Consider the following 22,302-nt stretch of genomic DNA (forward strand, 5'->3'; position numbering starts at 1 on the left):
TGTTGTGTGTTTGTATGCACAGTTGGGATGGAATTATATTAAGGAGTGTGGATTATTTTCCTGTTTATTGCTGTTGCTGTTAAAACCTAGCATCAGGTTTTAACCAGGTTTTATGGGAACTTGTGTTCCCGTCACATATTTATGTGTAATATCTAGAATAACGTCATAGGGGTTGAGTGCTTACTTGGGTGATGAGTTAATTTTTCTTGTTGTGTAGTGGAAATTATATTTTGTATTTGATGCTTATCTCTTTGTGCTTTGTAGGTCAAAGTGTTTTTCTAAGACTGTGTTAAACAGTATATATGGCTTTTCTTTGTCACATAAAATTTGCTAAGAGTTTAACAGCCTTCTTGGGTTCTTAGGTTATGGAAGAGTAAGAGAAGATGATGAAGACAGTGATGATGATGGATCTGATGAGGAAATAGATGAGTCTCTGGTAAGGTACTGTTCTTACCTTGTTGTCATGTATGTTTACAGGGCCTATAGCTTAAATAGATTTTGTTTTGCTCTATTCAGGCTGCGCAGTTCCTAAATTCAGGAAATGTAAGACACAGGCTACAGTTTTACATCGGAGAACATTTGCTACCGTATAACATGACTGTGTATCAGGCAGTGCGGCAGTTCAGTATACAGGCTGAAGATGAAAGGGAATCCACAGATGATGAGAGCAATCCTCTAGGAAGAGCTGGTATTTGGACGAAGACTCATACAATATGGTAAGTCTCAAAATGATTTTGTTTTGTTTTTCACCAACTTGGACACCATTCATGTATTTTGGAATGTGTATCAATGGTTGACTTGCACAAAGAGAGGTGACCCTAAATCCTGCATTTCATTATTAAAAGCCACTTCAAATATTTTATCTTGTGTGTGAGTATGCATGTGTGCACGTGTTTTTTTTTCTTCATTAAGTCTGCTAGTCGAAAACATTCTCAGTTATAATTACTGTTTATATATACTTTTCTAGATTCATTTTGAGTCTTTTTTTTTCTTTTTTAAAGGTTTTATCATTTATTTTTAGAGAGAGAGGAAGGGAGGGAGAAAGAGAGGGAAAGAAACATCAGTGTGTGGTTGCCCCTCACCCCAGTACGGCAGGCCTGGCCCACAGCTAAGGCATGTGCCCTGACTGGGCATTGAACCAGCAACCTTTCGGTTTCCAGGACAGTGGTCAGTCCACTGAGCCACACCAGCCAGGGGTCATTTCAGGTCTTCAAATAAGACAAAAACACCTTTATAAGATGTTGTGTCTTTAGGTATTAGGAATTTTGGCATCACTGAGTCCTCAGAAGCTTTTGGATGCAACTTCCTGCCTTGTTTGCTTATATTAAAAGAGACCTGTCTTCTCAGAGCCACCCCTCTGGTGTCCCTGGTGGTCCCTCCCAGGATGTGTTCTCTTCTAGGAAGCAGTGCCATTGGTAATTTTCTGAATCTGTAAGTAGGGAGAGAGAGGATAGATCTCGAGCGTTCTCTGATGTCTGTGGTTTGCACTTTGGCACGGTTGAATAATCTGCAGTTTTAAAATCTGCTTTTGGTTTACCTACACTCCTGTAACTTTAGGTACAAACCTGTAAGAGAGGATGAAGAAAGTAATAAAGATTGTGTTGGTGGTAAAAGAGGAAGAGCCCAAACAGCTCCAACAAAAACTTCTCCCAGAAATGCAAAAAAACATGATGAGTTATGGCACGGTAAGTTGATACATGAAGGGGAAAACTGATTCCTGTGGGCTGGTAACTTCCTGTCTTTATGGTTTTAAAGGAGTAATATATATCTGGTAGTATAATCTTTGAGTAAAATTTGGAAAAAGAAATAACTACTAACATTGGGCTGCTTTTAATTGAACCATTGACTTTAACACCTAGAAAATGAAAAATTAAGTATCTGCAAAATTAAGTTTGGAAAGAAAATTAGAAAAACTCATTCTTTTTGCAAAGAATCCATGTTTATATGAAGGCTAAAATTCATTAACACAACACATTCACTAAAGAAGAGACTGGTCATTGGCAGGTTGGCCCTTAATTTTTATTGCCATTCATTATGGTAGCATAATCTAATAACGCAGAAGAAATAAAAAAAATGCTAGGTAATGACCAAATAGTGTAATAGTATCTCCCACATGACTTTTTTTTCTTGGAAGTATTTTCTTCTAGTCTAATTTTGCTGGTCTCCTTCTTCTCTTTTGTATATCATGGTAGTAATGCAGTGCCTTAGCATTTGTCTGTTTTATCATTCCATGGGGGCGGTCCCTCTCAGGGATTTCCAAATACTGGTGTCAGTTGATGAAATTTTCTCTGGCCCACAGAAATTAAGGTCATTGTAGCACATTTTTCTCATAAGCCAAGTTTGTTCTTTTTAAAGGGGTCTTTATTTTGAAATGTTTGTTTCTATGTTTTTGTTGTTAAAAATTGCCCTTTTATACAGTTGGTAGTGTTGAGATTTTTAATTCCTTTGCTCAGTAAAAGTAAAGTAAATGGCAACAGTTTCAATCCCTCACTTATTTTTATTTTTATTCTACTACTTGGTAAAATCTAAGAACAAAGGAGTCACAACTCCCACTTGGAAATTATCCAAGCCTATCCTGTCCTAAGTCTTAGGTTAAATAACCAAATCTTTTTTATCAGATTTAAAATTTGGGAATATTTGTCTGTTGTATATGGCTGTTTTAAGGTGGTATAAAATACACAGGAAATGTCTATAACAGTACATTTAAATTTAAACATTTAGTTTTTATTCCTCTCGGCTGTTTTGTCATTAGCTGTTATTTCTGTTACAAAGGAGAAATGCAAATGAGTCTGTTGTTCTCCTTTATAATGTTTATTTGGGTATGGGAGGGAAAGTATACATTTCATAAGCTTGGATGAGTTAGGGATAAGGTAAAAAGAAATGTTCAGGCTATCAATACTCTAATAAGATATTAACCATTAAATCTTAACAACTTCTATGTACTGTTTTAGGCATGATAAGTTGACACTGGCTCTATTGGCTTGGCATTTCTAGCTTTGGCCAACATGTAACTTTGATCTTTTGCCTTCTAGATGGAGTGTGCCCATCAGTATCAAATCCTTTAGAAGTTTACCTCATACCCATGCCACCTGAAAATATAACTTTTGAAGACCCATCATTAGATGTGATTCTTCTTTTAAGAGTTTTACATGCCATCAGTCGATACTGGTATTACTTGTATGATGTGAGTAATGTTGAAGTTTTCTGTGATGTGTTATTCATTTTATTTATGTTATCTCATAGTTTCTGTCTAGTGGTTTTTATGAATTTCTTCTTGTTCTACTGGAAACAGAAACAGGGACTCAGTTAAATGAAGGTATCCTGGCCCAGTGAAGTACAATGTTCTCATCAGAGGGAACTTCTCCACTTTCCTTCCTGGCCTGGTTTTTGGATTCATTCTCTTGGCAGACTTGTAAAATACTCTCTAGCTATAAATTTGGTTTTTTAAGTTACAGCGTAAAATTGAACATAATTTTATTATAGTTAAAATTCTTTAGGTATATTTAACCCAGAGTTCATTTATCTAAGTCAAGGTGTATATAAAGTAAAGAATTGGGTGGAAGTTGAATGCGGTCTTTGATATTTATAAAATGTAGTTAAGAATGAAGACATTGACCTTGCATGAATCATTAACTCCCACATTAGTGATTGAGCCCAGTACCTGTGGCATATGGGAGTCGGGGTGTTACAGCTATGCATTGTAGAAATTGTCATTTGGGTTAGGTCACACTAATGAGAAGCTTTATACTGTATTTTGGAAACCAGGTGAAATCTAGGCACTTTCTCTGTATATTTGGTGATAAAGAAATAGTGAACGTAGTCTTAATGTTTTACTACATGTGGAATTTTTTTAACATTTTGCAGAATGCAATGTGCAAGGAGATTATTCCAACTAGTGAATTTAATAACAGTAAGTTGACAGCAAAAGCCAATAGACAGCTTCAAGATCCTTTAGTAATCATGACAGGAAACATCCCAACATGGCTCACTGAACTAGGAAAAACCTGGTAAGACTGTGACTTCTGTAATGGTGGCTTTGGGGGGAGTATTATTGTTTTGTTGGTCTTTAATATTTTGTTATAAAAACATAGTGTTTAGTGAACCTATTTAAATGTGTTTTGTAACATTGTCATATTTGATCACAGCTTGCTTAATAGTATAGCTTTAGCATTCAAACAGACTAGGCAAGCTGGGGCCAGTGCTGGATCCATTTGATTGTGTATATCTGTCTATATGAAGTAGGAAAGTATATAAGGATATTTGACAGAGGAGACTCAAATCCTCTGCCACAATAAAATCAGATTCCAGAAGTGGAGTTGAGTGTGAGACTGATTGGGTCCAGAGGTATATATTCTTGGAGACTGTAGAACTGCACTGATAAATTCAGTAGCCACTAGCCACGTGTAGCTGTTTACAACCAGATTTATTAAAATTAAATAAAATTAGAAATTGAGTTTTTAGTCACACCAGCCACATGCCCACATGGCTACCTGTATTGGAGACAAACAGATAATGAACATTCAGGTCCTCACAGGAAGTGCTCTTGGCAGCTCTGTGTCAAGAACTACCAAAATCATACATGAAGAGGTAGTGGAAACTGTGTTAGTTACTGCAGGGCTTGTTCTTTGAAAAACAGCAGCTGCCTTTTTTATCTCTGAATGACTTAGAAATGCCAAAGCCAAGAGGAAAATCATGAACCAGTAAAGCCAGGACTTGTGAATTATGGAATTGGGGTGGGTTGGTACCCCTGTGTAGTGGTGATCGGATTTTAAAACTTAACTTTCGCCAGTCCTGCCATACTTCCTAAAGGTCTTTGGGTAGATTATAGATGATCTTGGATAGACCTGATTTCACATGTAGAATTTTAATGGTTAAATTTCAGATTTCACAGTGAAAGGCTACATTATTACTTATCAATTATAAATTTTGTGTAAGAATTATGAAGATGCTTCAAAATTAGTTTGCCTAGACCTTTTTGTTGGTTATATTTATAATCTGTATCGTATCAAAAGTTGTTTCAAATTTAGGATTTTTTATGGTTTCTGATTCTAATTTAGATAATAAACATATCACATCTTTTTACAGCCCGTTTTTCTTCCCCTTTGATACCCGGCAAATGCTTTTTTATGTAACTGCATTTGATCGGGACCGAGCAATGCAAAGATTACTTGATACCAACCCAGAAATCAACCAGTCTGATTCTCAAGATAGCAGAGTTGCACCTAGATTGGATAGAAAAAAAGTAAGTTTCTCCCCCAAAATTTTAAAGATGAATCAAACTGAGCTTTTCTAAAATTATGGGAAAACTAAAAGTGTGATGCATCTAATTATGCCTACTGGCTCAGAGGCCTTAGTTACAGTCATCTCTTTGCTGATTTTTTTTTTTGTCATCTTTTAGCTATATTTTCTCACCAGTCTCGTAGAACTTAGCTATCTGTGATTCTTCTTCATTCTGTAGAGTTCTTTTTCCCAATTTCATAAATTCTGTAGTTCTTTTTATCTTCTTGTTTTCATAACTTGTGCCAGGAAAAACCTTGTCTTTTCTTACGGAGGCTTCCTTCCTTTCTAATTTAGTCACTCAAGCTAAAGCCTCCCTTTTATAATTGATCCCTTATGCAGTAGGTGGAATTAATCAGATCTACTTCATTCCCTCAGCAAATAACTCTAATTAGAAGAGACTTGAAACAAATCCTTGATGTATTTCATGACTTACAGATCAGTTAGCCCTTGTGTTGCTGACCTCATCTTCCTATGCTTACAATCTAGGCTCCACATTTGTAGCCCTAAAACATACAACTCTAAGCCATTTCCATCTGCAACCCAGTCCTACACTTCTGCCACTATACTGCCTTTAATTTACAACTTCCTATTCTTCCTGTTTCTTGCTCAAGATCCTTATTCAGGTCTGTCTTCTCAAAACCTCTTTTCCATAAGTTCCATAAGAGTCATTAGTAGTGACCGAAAAAAGTAGTGGAAGGAATGAGAAGCAAAACAAAAGTAAAACTATTATGCTTAAAAAAAAAAAAAAACCCTTGCTACCTTGATCTATGTCATTAGGATTCCATAAACAATGGTGTTGGTAGAAATTGGAGATCTATCCAGACCTTTCTCATTCCTGTGCATCTCAGATGTTTGCAGTAGTGCTTGTAGGATCTCTACAGATCAGAGCCAGCAGGTTGCCAGCTCACTTGTCACCACCATTCCTGTTTCTTCATCATTTACCTATAATTGTACCCAGGGAGATTCCATGAAGCTGCAGCCCTGAATTGCTTTGAAAACCTTTGGGAAAGTTTCAGAAATTCTTCTTCCTCCTTGAATTTTCTGAACTTGTCATGAGCTCGATAATTGCACTTACGTCTAGCTTTTCTTCATGTATGCCAGGATGCTGTCAATGTTTGTAGCAATGCAGCTACTACTTAACCTTTCATGAGGTATGCTTTTTAAAAGAAATAATTTTTAACAACTTTTTAATTTAATTTTTTTTTGCACTTCAAGAAATGCAGCCTGTTTATTAATGTGCACTGTGGACTTCATTCCCTCACGTTTGTACTTTACTTTGTAGCGTACTGTGAACAGAGAGGAGCTGCTGAAACAAGCTGAGTCTGTGATGCAGGATCTCGGCAGCTCAAGGGCCATGTTAGAAATCCAGTATGAAAACGAGGTGAGCTTCTTAGTCTATGGACAGTTTTTAGTGTGGTTTGTGCCCTTGATAAAAAAAATGTCATTAGAGTTTCTTGGTCCTAGGACATTTGGGAATTACCTAAAACCTGGAGATTTGTTCTGAGTTCTCTATCTTTTTTTTAAAGTTTTTATTTATTTACTTTTAGAAATGGGGGAAGGAAGGGAGAGAGGGAGAGAAACAATCGATGTCCAAGAGAAACTTTGATCAGTTCCCTTTACGTGCCCCCAGCCAGGGACTTGGTGGGCAACCCAGGCATGTGCCCTGACAAGGAATTGAACCAGCAACTGGTTTGCAGGCTGGTGCTCAATCTACTGAGCCACACCAGCCAGGGTAGTTCTCCATTTTTTGAGATTAAGTTGTATATTTAAAGTATTTTTCCAGGCATAAGAACAAATGTTTTGGAGTCTTTAGTTGATATGTCAAAAACACCCTTTTACTTTTTCTTTCAAAATGTGTGAATTGCATTTGTAAAAACTAGGTTTACTGAGATACAACTCACATGTAGTAAATGCACACTTTTAAGATGTACAGTTGTAAGAGTCGACAAGTATACAAGTCTGTAATCACTACCACATCAAGATAAAGAAAAAAGTCTTATCACCACAAAATGTTCTTTTAGACCACTTTGCAGTCAGCCCCTTCCCTCCGTCCCCCTAGTCCCTGGCAGCCCTTGATCTGTTTTCTCTTCCTATAGTTTTGTCTTTTTTTATAACATCATAATAAATGGAATCATACAGTTGTAACCATTTGTGTTACTCTTCTCTCACTTAGTATAATGCTTTTGAGATGCATCCATGTTGTTGCATGTATCAGCCTGCTTCATTGTTGAGTAGTAGACTGGCTGTTCACTGTATGTGCATGCCATAACATGTTTCATCACCAGTTGATGCACATTTGAGTGTTGCCAGTTTTTGGCATTTATGAATAATGCTGCTGTAAACATTTGTATATCTGTCTTCATGTGGTCATGTGTTTTTATTTCTCTCAGCAAAAGTACTTTAGGGGGTTGAGTTGGTAAGGCATTTGGTAAAATATATTTTAACTTTAAAAGAAATGTCAAACTGTTTTCCATAGTAACTGTCCTTTTTCCATTCCCATCAGTAATGTAGTATGTGAGTTTCGGTTGCTTTACACACTCACAGGCATTTACTATTGTCAGTCTTTTAAATTTTAGTTACTTTGGTGGGGGTTCATTGTGGTATCTTACTAGGGTTTTCATTTGCATTTCTCTGGTAATAATAATTGATTTATCTTTTTATTCCTTATTGGCCATACATATATCTTTGGTGAAATGTCCAAGAATTCTGCCCACTTTTTCATTGGATTTTATTTTGTCATTGAGTTGTTGAGTTCTTCATATATTCTGGATACAAGTCCTTTATGAGATAAATGTTTTGCAAACATTTTCTTCTAGTCTGTGATTTATCTTCTCGTTTCCTTATAAAATGTCTTTGAAAGAACAAGTTTACTTTCAGTGAAATTTAATTTATCATTTTTGGCTTTTGTGGCTTGGACTTTTTAAATCTCAGGAAATTTTCCCTTGATCTATGGTCTCAGATTTTTTTCACATGTGTTGTATAGTTTTTAGCTCTTAAATTTAGGTCTAAGTTAATATTTTTAGTTAATTTTTATATCGAAGTGGTATAAAGTAAGGGCTAAAGTTCATTTTTCTTTTTTTCTGAACGTACACTATTCAGTTTTTCAAGCACCATTTGTTTGGGGGGGGAAACCATACTTTCCCTTATTGAATTACCATGGCACCTTTGTTGAAAATCAGTTGGTTATGAGTGTTTGGGTATGTTCTGGATTTTCTGTTCATTTTTATTAATCCATACACTCTTGTTTACTGTAGTTTATACAGTTTTCGCGCTGTTAGCACACAAGTTGGCTTTGTTTTTCTTTTTCATAGTTGTCTTGGTTAAATTCTCAATCCATTGTAATTCTCTGTAAATTTTATATTCAGTTTGTCGGTGTCTACAAAATATCTCATAGGATGTTGATTGGGATTATGTTGAATCTTGATCACTTTGGGAGAGAATTTATATTTCCAGTACTGAGTCTTCCAATTCATGATAAAGTGTAGCCTTTCACTTCACCTAATAAAGAAATTAGGTCTTTAATTTCTCTCAGTATGCTTTATAACAAGTCTAAAGGTTTTTTGTGTACATATTTTGATAAATTTCTCTCCAAATAATTCATGTATTTTGATGGTGTTGAAAATGATAGTGTCTTTCATTTCAATTTCCGGTTGCTGTTAGCTTATAAAAGTAGCTGATTTTTAAGATGTTGGCATTGTTTTTTGTAACCTTGATAAACTTAATTATTGGTTCTAATAACTTTTTAACACACTGTTTGGAATAATTACAGACTCGGAGCTTGGGAAATGTTTCTTGTAAAGGGCCATATAATAAATATTTCAGGCTTTCTGGGCCATATGGTCAGTGTTAATGTGGCCATAGACAATACATACATGAGTTAGCATAGTTAGCATAGCTGTGTTCCAATAAACTTGATGATCACTGAAATTTGAAGTTTATATAATTTTCACACATTGTGAAATGCTATACAAGATTATTTTCAACCATCTACTATTGTAAAACCATTCTTAGCTTCCAGACCATATAAAAACGAGCAGGGCCCAGAGCTATAGCTTGCTAACCCATGCTATAGCCGGGAGTGTCTTAACCTTTTGGTGTCTCTGGGCTACACTGGAAAAAGAAGAGTTGTCTTGGGCCACACATTAAATACATTGTGACACGTAATCTCTCACACACACACACACAAAAATCTCATAATGTTTTAAGTAAATTTACGATTTTGTATTGAGCCGCACTCACAGCCATCCTGGGCTGCATGTGGCCCGTGGTCCACAGGTTGGGTACCTGTCTGCTGGGCAGTCATGTTATCTGTGGGAAAGTTTTACTTCTTTTTTAATCTTTGTCTTTTATTTCTTTTGAAATGCTTTTAAACAACCAGGACAGTACACCAAAATAATCAAATGATGATTTTCTATATATTTGAGCTCTGAAGTACTGAGTCTCAGGAATACTTTCCTCCCTTTCACTTAATTTCTTAAGAGTTTTTAGACTTCTGAAAATCTTTTGGACATAAAATTGTCAAACCTTCCATTATACTGACTATGTATTTTTAATCGCCAACAACTCTGCCCCTCAGCTTTCTTACCTATAAAATGTAGGCTGTAGAACAGCCTCAGCAGTTGTGACTGGGTCTGTATTATGAAGTATTAGAATAGTGCCTGGCTCTTGGTAAGTACTGTATAGATTTTAATACTGTCTGTAGTTATACAAGTAATTTTAATGATGACTGACTTTTCTCCTCATTAAGACTTTGAAAGTTAAGAGTATTCAGTCATCAAATTAAAACGTTAAGTAGTGTACTGGGGAGTGTGTGGCCTTCCTGGGATCCAGACTGTGGCATAGTTCCTGCATTCAAAGGATGACAGCGTGGTTGGGGAGACACAGGACAGAGGCACAAACTAGTATGGCAAATGAGTGGTATGAGTACCAAGTGAAGGAGGCTTTCCGGCGGGGAACACTGTCTCAGGAATGTGTGGGGTTGGCTTTAAGGAGAAGTAAACTGTTAGTTACATCCTAATGGAATGGGAGAGGGGAGAGTTAAGGGGCAAAAGAATGTGGCTTGAGCAAAGGATATGGCTTGGTAGTGAATGGCAGAAGGGAGAAACTGCTCTGGAATTGACAAGAGGAAGAGGAGTTAGAATGGAGGCCTTGGCTGCCTTAAGAAATTTGGATCTTCTTTAGATCCTACCCTCATCATGCCTCTTGCTTAGAGGACACCGTTCTTAATATGTTTACATGCCCAAATTTCTTACTCATAAAACTGTAAGACCTTTGTTCTAGGTGACTTGTCTGCTTAGTTTATTTAAACAAGCCTTCTACTTTTTTACACTACATTTTTTTTTTCTTTTGCCAGGCATGTCTTCTCTTATTCTTCATGGGTCTATTCAAACTGCATGTTACTTGTTGGGTCTTACCTATTGACTCTGGAAAAGATTCCAGAAGCCAGCTTTATTGGAGAAGAGAGGGATTGGGAGGAGTGTTCCTTTTATACCAAGGGGGGGGATCCAAAAAAAAAAATCCTTGGAATTCTGGAGAGTGGTCCCCTGTAGTATGAGCTTCCCCCACTAGGTGAGGGTTCTAGAAACCCATCTGGGGATCAGTTGGGTATAAATAACTGCTGGTGTTGTTGCAAGAGGCTGCATTTGGCTTCAGTGAATTTTGTTTGAAGGCTCTTCAAACATATTTGCGAATTTCATGATGAGCGATTTACAAGTACACCTGCCTACACTTTGCTGAGTGTTCAGCACTTTTGACCCAAAGGGGCATGACCCCAGTGCCTCACCCTCCCTATTCACCCAGTCTTGCCCTGAGCGACTTTTTTGTTTCTCCATATGAAAAAAAGTTCCCAAAGGGAAACATTTTGTCCTTCTGGAAGAGATGAAACAAACAAACAAAACTGGCAGAAACACTAAAAGACATCAAAATCAACAAGTTTAAAAAGTCTCAAAAGATGCATTGCATCAAATGGATAGTACTTTGAAGGTGACTAAAGTTTAAACTTGTAAGAGTAAATACACAATTTTTAATGAATAAATTCTGGGTGGGTTTTTTTTTATCCCCCCCCCTCTTTTTTACATGAATTGGACCTCAGACTGTAAATTAAATTCAACCACACAAAGCAGCTGGTGGCCATCAGCAAGACTCGAACAACTCGAGAGGAGTCATAATCCAAAATGTCAGATCAGAATGGGCTCTGTTTTGAGCAGGGACAAGTGGTAAGGCAGGGAAGAACTAAACCTGTCTCTGGACTTAGCAAGTCGCCCAAGCCCCAGGGGTTAGGGCTGTACATGACCCAGCCTCCTGGGATAGTGGAAGATTAGAGCATGTACTTGGAGCCTGGTGTTGCCATTTACTAGCTAGGTAACATTGGGCAGGTTATGTAAATTCCTTAATCATAGCTCAACAGGGGTATGATAAATAAAGCTACCTCTCATATGGTTAGAATAATTAAATAAGTAAAATGCCAGGAATATTGTCACATGACAAATGCCAGTATTTAAGTTTGAAAGAAAAAGACTTTCAAAGTTTTAAGTAAGGCAAGTTGTCAGAGTTTTTTTCTTTCTAGTGCTTTATACTTTGTCTTCCTTTAAAAAGCAAGTGAAGCAAAGCCAGAGCACCTACCTTTTTAGTGGAGTGGCTGAGTGAAATGCAGATCCCTGAAAAGATCAGGTTGATATGCGGGGCTGCTGGCTGGCCCGAGATAGGGGCATATTACCTGAGTATACATGAGCTGGTCCTTCCACTTGCAGGGAGACTTGCTGTGACGAAAGTGTTGATAGTGATACCCATGTCATTTAATAATCTAAGTTGTCTGTTTTACCTGTAGAAAAAACAGTATTTGGATGAAGGAAGTAGACTGATCTGATCTGTGATTTCTGCTTGGCCTAGGATAATTATGCTAGAAAGAACTAACTTTAAGGGAGAAAGAACTGACTTTAAAGCACCATCTGGTGGATATCAGATATTAATGCAGTTTTATTCTTTTTCTCTTTGCTTCTCTTTTTCCCCTCCTTCCTCTCTTCTAATGCCCAGGGTTGAATGGAGAACAAATTATACAGAGTCCCTGAAGTCATGGAGCCTTTCTTTTAGTTTGGGGGGTTGATACACAAACACTCACACACATTTATGTGTTAGACCATGCATGAGATGAAGGAAAATAAGAAGATGGAGCATGATGGGGAGGGGATAGGGTGGTCTAAGGTGACATTTGAGCAGAGGTGGGTCGGTGGTCTCTGGGGGAAGAGTATCTTTAGGAAAATGACAGACAAGTGAATGCCTTGAGGCAAACATTCCTGCCTTTTGGCAGATGACTTGCCTGGGTGTAGGAATCGGAGGGAGGAGGGATCACATGGGACATGTGAACAGGTTTTCCAACCTGAACTTTTGCTTTGAGTGAGATGGGAAGCCTCAGAGGGTGTGGAGGAACGAAATGAAGTTACGTTTTGCAAGGATCTTTGTTTGGCACTGTGAGAATATGCTATTCTCTTGGCATCTGAGAGATGCCAAGATTGCTAGTTCAGAGACCAGATAAGAGAGGTTGGTGGTAACAGTTTAGAATATATTTTGAAGGTGGGGTTTACAGTATTTAGTAATTGTTTGGAATGTGGAGAGTAAGACCAAGAAGAGCTACCCACGGCCTCCAGGTTTGGGTTGGAGTGTGGGCTGAATGCTGATGCCATTCACTGCTGTGCAGTACCAACAAGGGGGCAGGGTGGGTTAAGAACATATCACCAGGTCCCAGCAGATGACTTTCCAAAAGTTCAGTTCAACCTTTGGTGGACTGCATCTAAGCTAGTGTGGATACTTTTTAAAAGTTACTGGGATAATGATAAAATAATACACATTATTTGCAAATACTCTGTAAGTGAAATACAGTCTTCTAAACAGGACTGTGGTTAGATTTAGCTCTATAAACTGTGATGTGAACTTGTCATTAGCCACATATCTAGCTTGTGGTCGGAGCTGGGAGGGCCTTGATAGAAGAAGAAGGAATAGTTAAGGCTGGGAACACTGCCACAGGCTCGTGTTTCTCGTGGAGGATGGGTTTTCATTCAAGGCTGTACAGTTATCTCTGGAGCTTGTCTCAAAATACTAGTGCCCAGGCTCTAAACCTGCCCAATCAGAATTTTCAGGACACGTGCATATTGATAAAGCTCTCAGGGGAGTCCAGTGCACCGTGGGCTTGAGAAGCACTGATATACTACTCAAGCCCGAGGCTAAGTTAGCCTGGTGGGTGCTGGTGTGGGTTCAGACCTGCCCCCACCAACCTCTGTTAAGTGGCTGGTGTGTGCTTGGGCACTGTAGAGGATGCAGAGGTGAATTAAAGTTACTTTCAAGTGAGAGATACAGACAGGCATGTAATGAAATGGTGACAAAGTAACGTGGTAAGTACTTAAATATTTGAAATGGAAGTCCTAAGAAAAGGAGGACGCTAACTGGGCAGAGAAGGAGGCTTCTCTTGAGGCGGTGGCATCTGAGCTGGTTTCAGTGTTACCATTCACCAAAGAGAGAGCCATATGCAGACCATGCCATCTTAGTCTCTGAGGGTGGGGTATATAGCTACAAGCGCACTTTTCTCAGGATACAAGCTTGAACCACACAGGCACAATGTTAAGGGCCATAGGGAATAGGAAAGTAAGTACAAAGGGCTGCTAGCTCTTGTTCTGGAAGACCAAGACTGAAGGAATACAGTGTACTCAGCACAGTCGGAGACATAATCTCTACTGCATCTTGACAAACAGTTCCTGTTAATATCTACATTGCAAACAGGTTGTCAGGTTAAAAAAAATAAATAAAACAGCACAAAATTTAAAATTCGAAATTGTTCTACTTTTGTTCTTCTGTAGGTTGGCACAGGTCTTGGGCCTACACTGGAGTTTTATGCACTTGTATCTCAGGAACTACAGAGGGCTGACTTGGGTCTCTGGAGAGGTGAAGAAGTAACTCTTAGCAATCCAAAAGGTAAGTACTAATCTCTGAACTGGCTTAGTCATTTTATGTTACTCATTTCGGGTAATGGGCCCTTACAGCTCATTAAATATATTTAACTTCTAGCAAAGGACTCTGCTCCCTTACCTAAATGTATTCCAGCCTTTGTGTTCTCATTTTTTCAAGTAAGGGAGGCCCTTCCAGCTCTAGAGGGTTTCATTCCATGATCTATCTGATTGTGAGAATACTGAATTTATTAAATGTTCTTAGTTAGCAGGTTTTGTTTTGTCTTGTTTTGGGAAAGAACATCTAAAGTTTGATGACTTGCTCATTTTACAGGAAGCCAAGAAGGGACCAAGTACATTCAAAACCTCCAGGGCTTGTTTGCCCTTCCCTTTGGTAGGACAGCAAAGCCAGCTCACATTGCAAAAGTTAAGATGAAGTTTCGCTTCTTAGGAAAACTAATGGCAAAGGCTATCATGGATTTCAGATTGGTGAGTTTATGATTGTTCTTCTATAAGTTTTTTTGTGCCTGTGTTCTGCAAGAGTTCATAATCTCGTAATGCTTAATGTTGTACTTTAAAACAGTGCTTCACAAACTTTAGCGTGCACATGACTTATTTGGGGATTTTGTTAACAAAAGCCAATTCTGATTCAGTAGCAAGGGTGAGGCCCAAGTGCCAGTCTGTGGCCCACGTTTTGTTAGTTGCAGGAGTTCAGAGACTCAGACAATATTAAAGGTGGCTTTAGTTAATGTATTTCTAAAGTGTTTTACATTAGCGTTTTAATTCAGTTGGGAAGCAAGAGTATGTAACTGAACTACGGTAAATTGCCATTAGGGAGCTGGAATGAAAATAATCCAGGAAAATCAGTAATCACAAAGGTTTGAGTATTTCTTGACTTTTCTTCATTTCCTCATCTCACATCTTCTGAGCTACTTTGGCTCTATGTGGGAGACATTTTCATTTGATATCAAATTCACAAGCTTACTATTTCACTGTAACTGAAGAATGAACTGTTAATCAGTTACTTTAGGAGTTCCATTTTTATTTTAATGGTAATCATTTGGTTCTTCCTTTTAACCTCTTTTCTCTAAACATCTCTTGATGTTGAGCCCTTGTGGCGACTACATGTCCATCATTGAAAAATTATTTTATAGGGCTGTTGTTTAAATGGAATTCTTAAGTATTCTACATTTTTCACAATCTCAGGACCCCAGATTAAATGGGGATGGTTTCATATAATGAGGGAAACAGTTCCTAAATACATTCTTTCCCCTGGAGATTACTTGACCTTTTAAAGTGATCTTTTTAAGTGTCGGCTATAGAATTGAGGCAATTCTACAAGCTGTGACTATGTTTTTGCATATTCCCTTTCAGGTGGACCTGCCTCTTGGCTTACCCTTTTATAAGTGGATGCTTCGGCAAGAAACTTCACTGACATCCCACGATTTGTTTGATATTGACCCAGTTGTAGCCAGATCAGTGTATCACCTAGAAGACGTTGTCAGACAGAAGAAAAGACTTGAACAAGATAAATCCCAGGTAGGCTTTAAATTAAGATGAGGCCTTTGTTAAGTGGTTTGTATTTGACCCATTTAATTAGTCTATATTAATGTGTTATTTTATGAGTTCAGTTTTTTATCACAACTGAAACATTTTTCAGTGGGTAGGGTTACCTGTGTATAATAACAGCAGTTGATGAATAAATGGCTTTATTAACAAGTAAGATACACTCCTAACTGACACCAAGGGATCTTGTTTGTTAAATTTTATATGGGTGTTATGTATCTGGGCAGATACTATATCATACTGAATCCTTTTAGTAAGGATTTGAATTGATCAAATTATTTTTAGGACAGATTTTTTTTTTCCCTCTTTCCCAAAAGGCTGGCTTAATTTAGGAATAGTCCGTTTGTTTTTAGACAGGACTCAGGAAGATATCTTTTTTTTTTTTTTTTTTTTTAAGAGGGGAAGGGAGGGAGAAAGAGGAAAACATCAGTCTGTGAGAGAAACATCAGTTGGTTGCCTCTCATACATCCCTGACTGTGGATCTGGCCCACAGCCCAGGCATGTGTCATCCCTGGGAATCAAACTGGCAGCCTTTCAGTTCGCAGGCCAGCACTCAGCCCACTGAGCCACCCCAGCCAGGGGAAGTCAGGTAGATATCTTTAAAGATCACAGTGGCTGTGCGCTGTTTCTTCATAATATGTGTTGGAGTTTCTCTGTTAGAGTTTGTGGGTAATCCTGAGCTTTATATCACTAATGTATATTCTTTACTAACAATAGACGAAAAAAATCATTTGACTCAGTCTGAAGTTAGTAGTGGTTCTGTACTTATCATTAGAAGAAGGCAAAGTTGTATTTTAAAGAAGTGTCACAGATTCAGATATGCTTATATTTGGGCAGCTAACACAGACCACTGTTAACATGCATTAAGAATAGAGACTTGAGATTCTGCAGAGTAGAAAGTGTCAAATCTCCTGATGAAATGGAGAGGAAGTTACAGTAGACAAGTGAGGGTTTTAGAATGTCTTTATCAGGGAAAAAGGTGATTGGTGAGGGAATTAATCTTAACTCCTATATTAATTAGTAATTGTTGGTGGTTTTGGAAAAAGAAGCTTATTAAGGGGCATGGCCAAGTCTTTAAAAAGAGGCCAAGTCCATATTTTCCATACAGTATCTGTTGTTTTTTGGTTTTTAGAACCAGTTAGGTTTATGCTTACTAATTGGTTAAATTTTAAACTACTAAATCTTATTTAGTATCATCTTTTATGTAAGTAATGGTTGAGAGGTGAGCACAAGGAAGGAAGGTAAAGTCATGACTGTTCCAAGTGCTTTATGTACATTAATTCATTTAATCTGCAACGGCCCCATGAGACTTAGGTATTTCCCTTATCTCTGTTTTACACATGAGAAACCTGAGGCGGATAAGTTGAGTATCCTGCTGCCCAAGGTCACATACCTAGAATGTGGTAGAGCTAGAATTCAAGCCCAGCTTGCTTGGTCTGGAGCCTGCAGCCTCATGTATTTTGCAAGCTCTGTTATGTATCCGTGTCTCCACTGCAGTTCTCCCTCACATCTTCTGATATTTGTTCTCTCTTTTAAACATCTCGTCCTGGCTGGCGTAGCTCAGTGGATTGAGTGTGGACTGCGAACCAAAGTGTCCAAGGTTCGATTCCCAGTCAGGGCACATGCCTGGGTTGCAGGCCATGACCCCCAGCAACCGCACATTGATGTTTCTCTCTCTCTTTCTATCTCCCTCCCTTCCCTCTCTAAAAATAAATAAATTAAAAATATTAAAAAATAAATAAAATCTTTAAAAAACATCTTAAGGATATATTGTATATCCTAGGTATCTATTAATGATAGCAGGTTGTAATAAAAACCTTTAAAGATACTTCTTGAGTATCTGTGAAGAGTCTTTAGTATACCAGTGATTGCCGTGATCTGTAACAAGAGGGGGGACAATTTTGAGAGCTTTTCAGAAAGAGGGCATTAGAACAAAATTAAAATTTTTTAGCCTTTCTGCTGAAGAGTACTTCATGTGCAAAATGAAAGATCTTCCGTTGGTGTCATCAAATGATGCACCTGAAACTGAGACATAAAGACATAGGTTTTTGCAGAAAGGTAAGAGTGACCATTAAAAATAAAAACATAATCCTCAGCAGCCATATTTTGCCTTAATCTTAAATAATGCTGCCGCCTTCTCTATATTTTGAATTATCTGGGATCCTAAGCAGCTTTCAGTTTCTTTAAATGATTTAGTAATCAGCCTCTTTTAGTTAAAATGAGTAATGTTCTGCACTTGAGTGTTTTGCCTCTAGGAATTTCATACTTGGAGGCATCTCCCATGCAGAAACCCATATGTCTTTTTTCTCCTGTATTGGAGACATTCATAATCAGACAGAATTTGTAGTTTCAGTTGTTCTTTCATGCTTAATCTTTAAAAAAAATAATTTTTAATAAAATATAAATATAATATTTTGTCATCTTAAGCATTTAAAAAAGCGAATAACAAACTGCTTTTAACACTTGTTTTTAAAGTATGACTTGAATAGCAACTGTAGTGCTACTATATGAATAGATATTTGTTATTCTAGGCCTAAATGAAGAGTCTGCAGGGTATTCTTTAGACCTGGACTTGGCAGAGAAAAAAGTTTATTGTTAATACTAGATAGTGCAGTATTTGTTCTTGTTTGTATTTATAATTTTCTAAGTGTATTATTCAGTATGAACTACGTACATATATTGGATTCGTTAAGATTGGCCAAGAGTTTATGAAGAGTTGGTCTGCCTCTGGAGACCACACTCTTAAATTGACCATTATGCAAGGTCTTTCTGTGAAGTAGGATTTGAATATGAACAAATGGAGGAGCAAACATCTCATTATGGAGGAACACTTGACATTGTGTTTCTCATGTAAAGACAGTAGGATTCTGAAGTGTTTAAGATTATTTCCTTTGTGATCTCAGTGACTTCTTCGTGTGGAGATTATGGCAAAATAAGAAAAAATAGGCCAAGAGGTGAAGGAGCCCATACAGTTTGTTAGCATACCTTTTATTTTATAAGCGTAAAGACATAATAGAGTGAATAAGTGAGCTTGACAATCCTCCTCCCTTTTGTTTAGACCAAAGAGAGTCTACGATATGCATTAGAAACCCTGACTATAAATGGCTGCTCAGTTGAAGATCTAGGATTGGATTTCACCCTGCCAGGGTTTCCCAACATTGAACTGAAGAAAGGAGGAAAGGATATACCTGTCACTATCCACAACCTAGAAGAGTATCTAAGAGTACGTAATTGTGGCGTCCTTTGGGGAGAAGGCCGTCGGTGGTGATGGCACGGCTTTGCCTGTGGGTACTGCTGTAAAGGGGAGGGAGGGAGCCCTTCCAGTGAAGCGTGGGAGGTGTCAGCTAGCTGCCTGCACGGACTGGTTTGAGGCCTTTGGTCCATGGGATCATGTGTGAAGTTGCCATTTCAGGTCTTAGCTTCTATTTGCTCCGTGGGGGGATATGTTGGATATTTCACAGTGCTTTATACAATCTTCGTATGCTGTTCCCAAGTTTAAATGCTATCTGCTAATATCACATTTCACATTTGCTCACAGTTTACAAAGAAATCAGTGAAAAGGAGCCATTCCTATGATCTCACCATATTGCATTTCTGTCTTTCTATCAAGCTAGCTAAGATGAATTTCTTCTAATACCCTGTCCCTCCCCCGCTTTTCATATTTGTGGGTTTGGTGAGGCTTTTCAAATTACTAATTCATGGTCTTTGACTATATTTGCTAAAATTAAGGAAAATTTTATACTGAATATAAAAATTATACTTCAAATTATAACTCATGTAGATCCTTATTAATACTGTTTGCAAAGTTTCTTATGGTTTTTCCTGACATTAAGTGGAAAGAACATTGGGTTGAAGATGAAATGCCATCTTCCACCTAGACAGACCTAACTTTTTTGGTAGCCTAACGATGGGATTTTTGATAGAATCTCTGAAAAATTTTAGTTATGGTTTCTTCATCAATTTGAGGGAGAAAACAGTAAGAGTACCTTAGATACTATTTGATTTACCTAGCGTTTCTGTGATGTGTAATAAATTTTTTAAATATTTAGTAGGAGTGTCTTCTCATACTACCTGCTGCTTTTTCTAACCTTGGGAAGACTAATCTTTCAGTTTACTATTAAATGAAGAGTTAACATCCAGATTAAGGTTCTCTGAAAATAATTTACAGTAATGCCTTTTTCTAGCAATGAGACACTATTTTAAAAAATTTATTTGAATATGTCCTCTTATTTTTGACTAAATTGATGATGAGATAATGTTGGACCAGTAACAGATGCTTTTTGTTATCCTTCAGTTTCACGTGACGGCATTTGCAGAGTTTGCCTTTTGCTAAGTGGAGGCAGGGTTGGCTTCTAAGAACTGAACAGAATATAGAATGAAAATTTTCACATTAAAAACACTTAACAGTTGGTAATTGTGACTCTTGAAGCATACTCTTTAACTCTCAGTAACATTTTATCCCCTTGAGAAATTTCCATCTGCACCTCATCTAGTGAGGTAATGTATAACTCTGTACCATAGGAATTTTATGTAAATGAATTTTAAAAGCATACTAACCATAAATACACATGGCATTTTTTATATTTTCTTACTGGTGAGGCCCCAGGTTAGAAATTGCCCTGACTGATCTTTTACTTAAGCAGTTCTCTTGGAGATACTTTAAAGACTTAAAAACTTGTTCTTTTTTTTTTTTAAGTGATGTTTCACTGTACTGTGTCACAAAAGGGATTTGAAATTTTGTCAGTTTGTAAAAGCTTTTTCTTTTTTGCAGCTGGTTATATTCTGGGCACTAAATGAAGGTGTTTCCAGGCAATTCGATTCATTCAGAGATGGATTTGAATCAGTCTTCCCACTCAGTCACCTTCAGTACTTCTACCCAGAAGAAGTGAGTAGCTTACGTGTAAAAGAAAAGTTAATTTTCAGTTCTGTACCTCCAATTATCTTAGTCAAAGACTCCAGTGTTTGAATAAAAAGGGGCGGGGTGGGAGCAAAGGGTAGATTTGGGAAAAGATAAGACCATTTCCTGAGCAAGGAAGAATATTAAACATTCGGTATAACATTTTATACTGTACAAATAGGATATATGCACTATACAAATATTTAATATACTATAAATACTAAATACAAGGGAGTGGGGGTCCATGTGTGAATGATTGAGCATAGTACTGTTGTCAGGTGAGACCCCGCTGCAGGTGGAGAGTGGGACTTAGGTGTTTGTACTGCTGTGCTTGGCCGGGAGAGCCAGAGTAATGAAATTGACACTGAGGAGGTAGCATGGTTTGGTTTGGTTTGTTTCAAGACAAAAGTTAGTGCTTGAAGTTTTAAGGAAGTGTTGTAAACCACTTAATTGCTAAAGTCACATAATACTCTGAGAATAGAAAGAAGTAAGTTCATGTGCAGAGTTTTTTCTAACCATCTTAAAGTGCAGCAAGAAACTATGATGAAGTGTCATACAAAGAACAAGTTTAGAAAATGTTAGGTTTCCCCAGTTTGGAAACATCTTGGTTTATTTTTTTTGAATCCTAGCTTAAGAATACACATTCATTGCCACTGAATCTGGAAATCTTTGATTAACTTAGCATTTTAATCTCAATTATTATTTTTATGTCCACTTTGTTTCCCCTACTGTTGAAGCATGTGGTATCACTGGCACTTTAAGGCCCTAAGCATCACCTGGAATTGAAAAGCATCAAATATTACTCCTAGAATTGAATCCTGGTCCCTGCTACTTAGCCATGTGACCATACCCAAGTAGTTGTACATGATCTGGCGGCCTCATCTGAAAAATTGGGATTATCTCCGCCTCATTGAACATACATAACGTGTCTGACAGTGAGTGACATGTAGTAGATATTAAACTTCATATGCCCTGAATTGGATTTTCTCAAAAGTATAAAGTTGTTCTGCAAATGGGCAGTTAAACTAGAAAAAAGATAAGTTTAATTTGAAACAGATGTTGGATATTCCAAGGGCACAAAGGCATTTCTTGCTTTCTGACACCATTCTGTAGTGACTAGGCGGGCCCCCACACACCCCAAACAGCTACATGGCATAGATGTGCTTCTCTTTACAAAATGTGAAAACCTACCCATTTGGTATATCTCAGGTCAGCTTTCTTTTGCCACTTCTCTCTCCAGTTCAGTATATCTAGCTCTTGGCTTCCCTAATTCAGTACCCTTGTGATTCCCAAAACCAGGATTTGTGAAAATCTCCTTCGTTAGAAGTAGATTATCAAGTTAAAGCTTCTAAAGAAATGAGAAGAGTTAGGAAAACGTAAATCAAGCAAGGGTTTGTCTCAGAAGTATTGTTTGAGGTTAAAGACTTCTCTAGAACCTAGTCCCTGCAGATGGACAGAGAACCTATTAATGTGTATGTAACTGAGGAGATTGAATCTATAAATGCATTAGAAGACCACATTATATGAAGAGGTCCTAAGCAGAAGTCTTTGATATGACAGTGATACTCTTACTTGATACATACAAGCCGTATATCAGTGTACTGCAAAACAGAACATGTTGTATGC

General features: G+C 37.6%; 1 protein-coding gene across 26 annotated transcripts in view; it reads left to right on the forward strand.

Moving 5' to 3' along the window:
• The window catches only part of TRIP12 (thyroid hormone receptor interactor 12), a 144,359-nt gene that overhangs the window by 116,055 nt on the left and 6,002 nt on the right, over positions 1–22,302 (forward strand). For all 26 annotated transcript variants that reach the window (XM_036022737.1, XM_028508440.2, XM_036022734.1 and 23 more), the window contains 12 exons: positions 363–436; positions 517–716; positions 1,558–1,685; positions 3,033–3,184; positions 3,865–4,007; positions 5,086–5,242; positions 6,563–6,661; positions 14,127–14,241; positions 14,548–14,702; positions 15,588–15,752; positions 18,838–19,002; positions 20,551–20,664. In XM_036022737.1, coding sequence (XP_035878630.1) covers positions 363–436; positions 517–716; positions 1,558–1,685; positions 3,033–3,184; positions 3,865–4,007; positions 5,086–5,242; positions 6,563–6,661; positions 14,127–14,241; positions 14,548–14,702; positions 15,588–15,752; positions 18,838–19,002; positions 20,551–20,664 — 1,667 coding nt within the window. The remainder of the gene's footprint in view (positions 1–362; positions 437–516; positions 717–1,557; positions 1,686–3,032; positions 3,185–3,864; positions 4,008–5,085; positions 5,243–6,562; positions 6,662–14,126; positions 14,242–14,547; positions 14,703–15,587; positions 15,753–18,837; positions 19,003–20,550; positions 20,665–22,302) is intronic.

Source organism: Phyllostomus discolor, chromosome 4, assembly GCF_004126475.2.
Source record: "Phyllostomus discolor isolate MPI-MPIP mPhyDis1 chromosome 4, mPhyDis1.pri.v3, whole genome shotgun sequence".
Classification (NCBI taxonomy): domain Eukaryota; kingdom Metazoa; phylum Chordata; class Mammalia; order Chiroptera; family Phyllostomidae; genus Phyllostomus; species Phyllostomus discolor.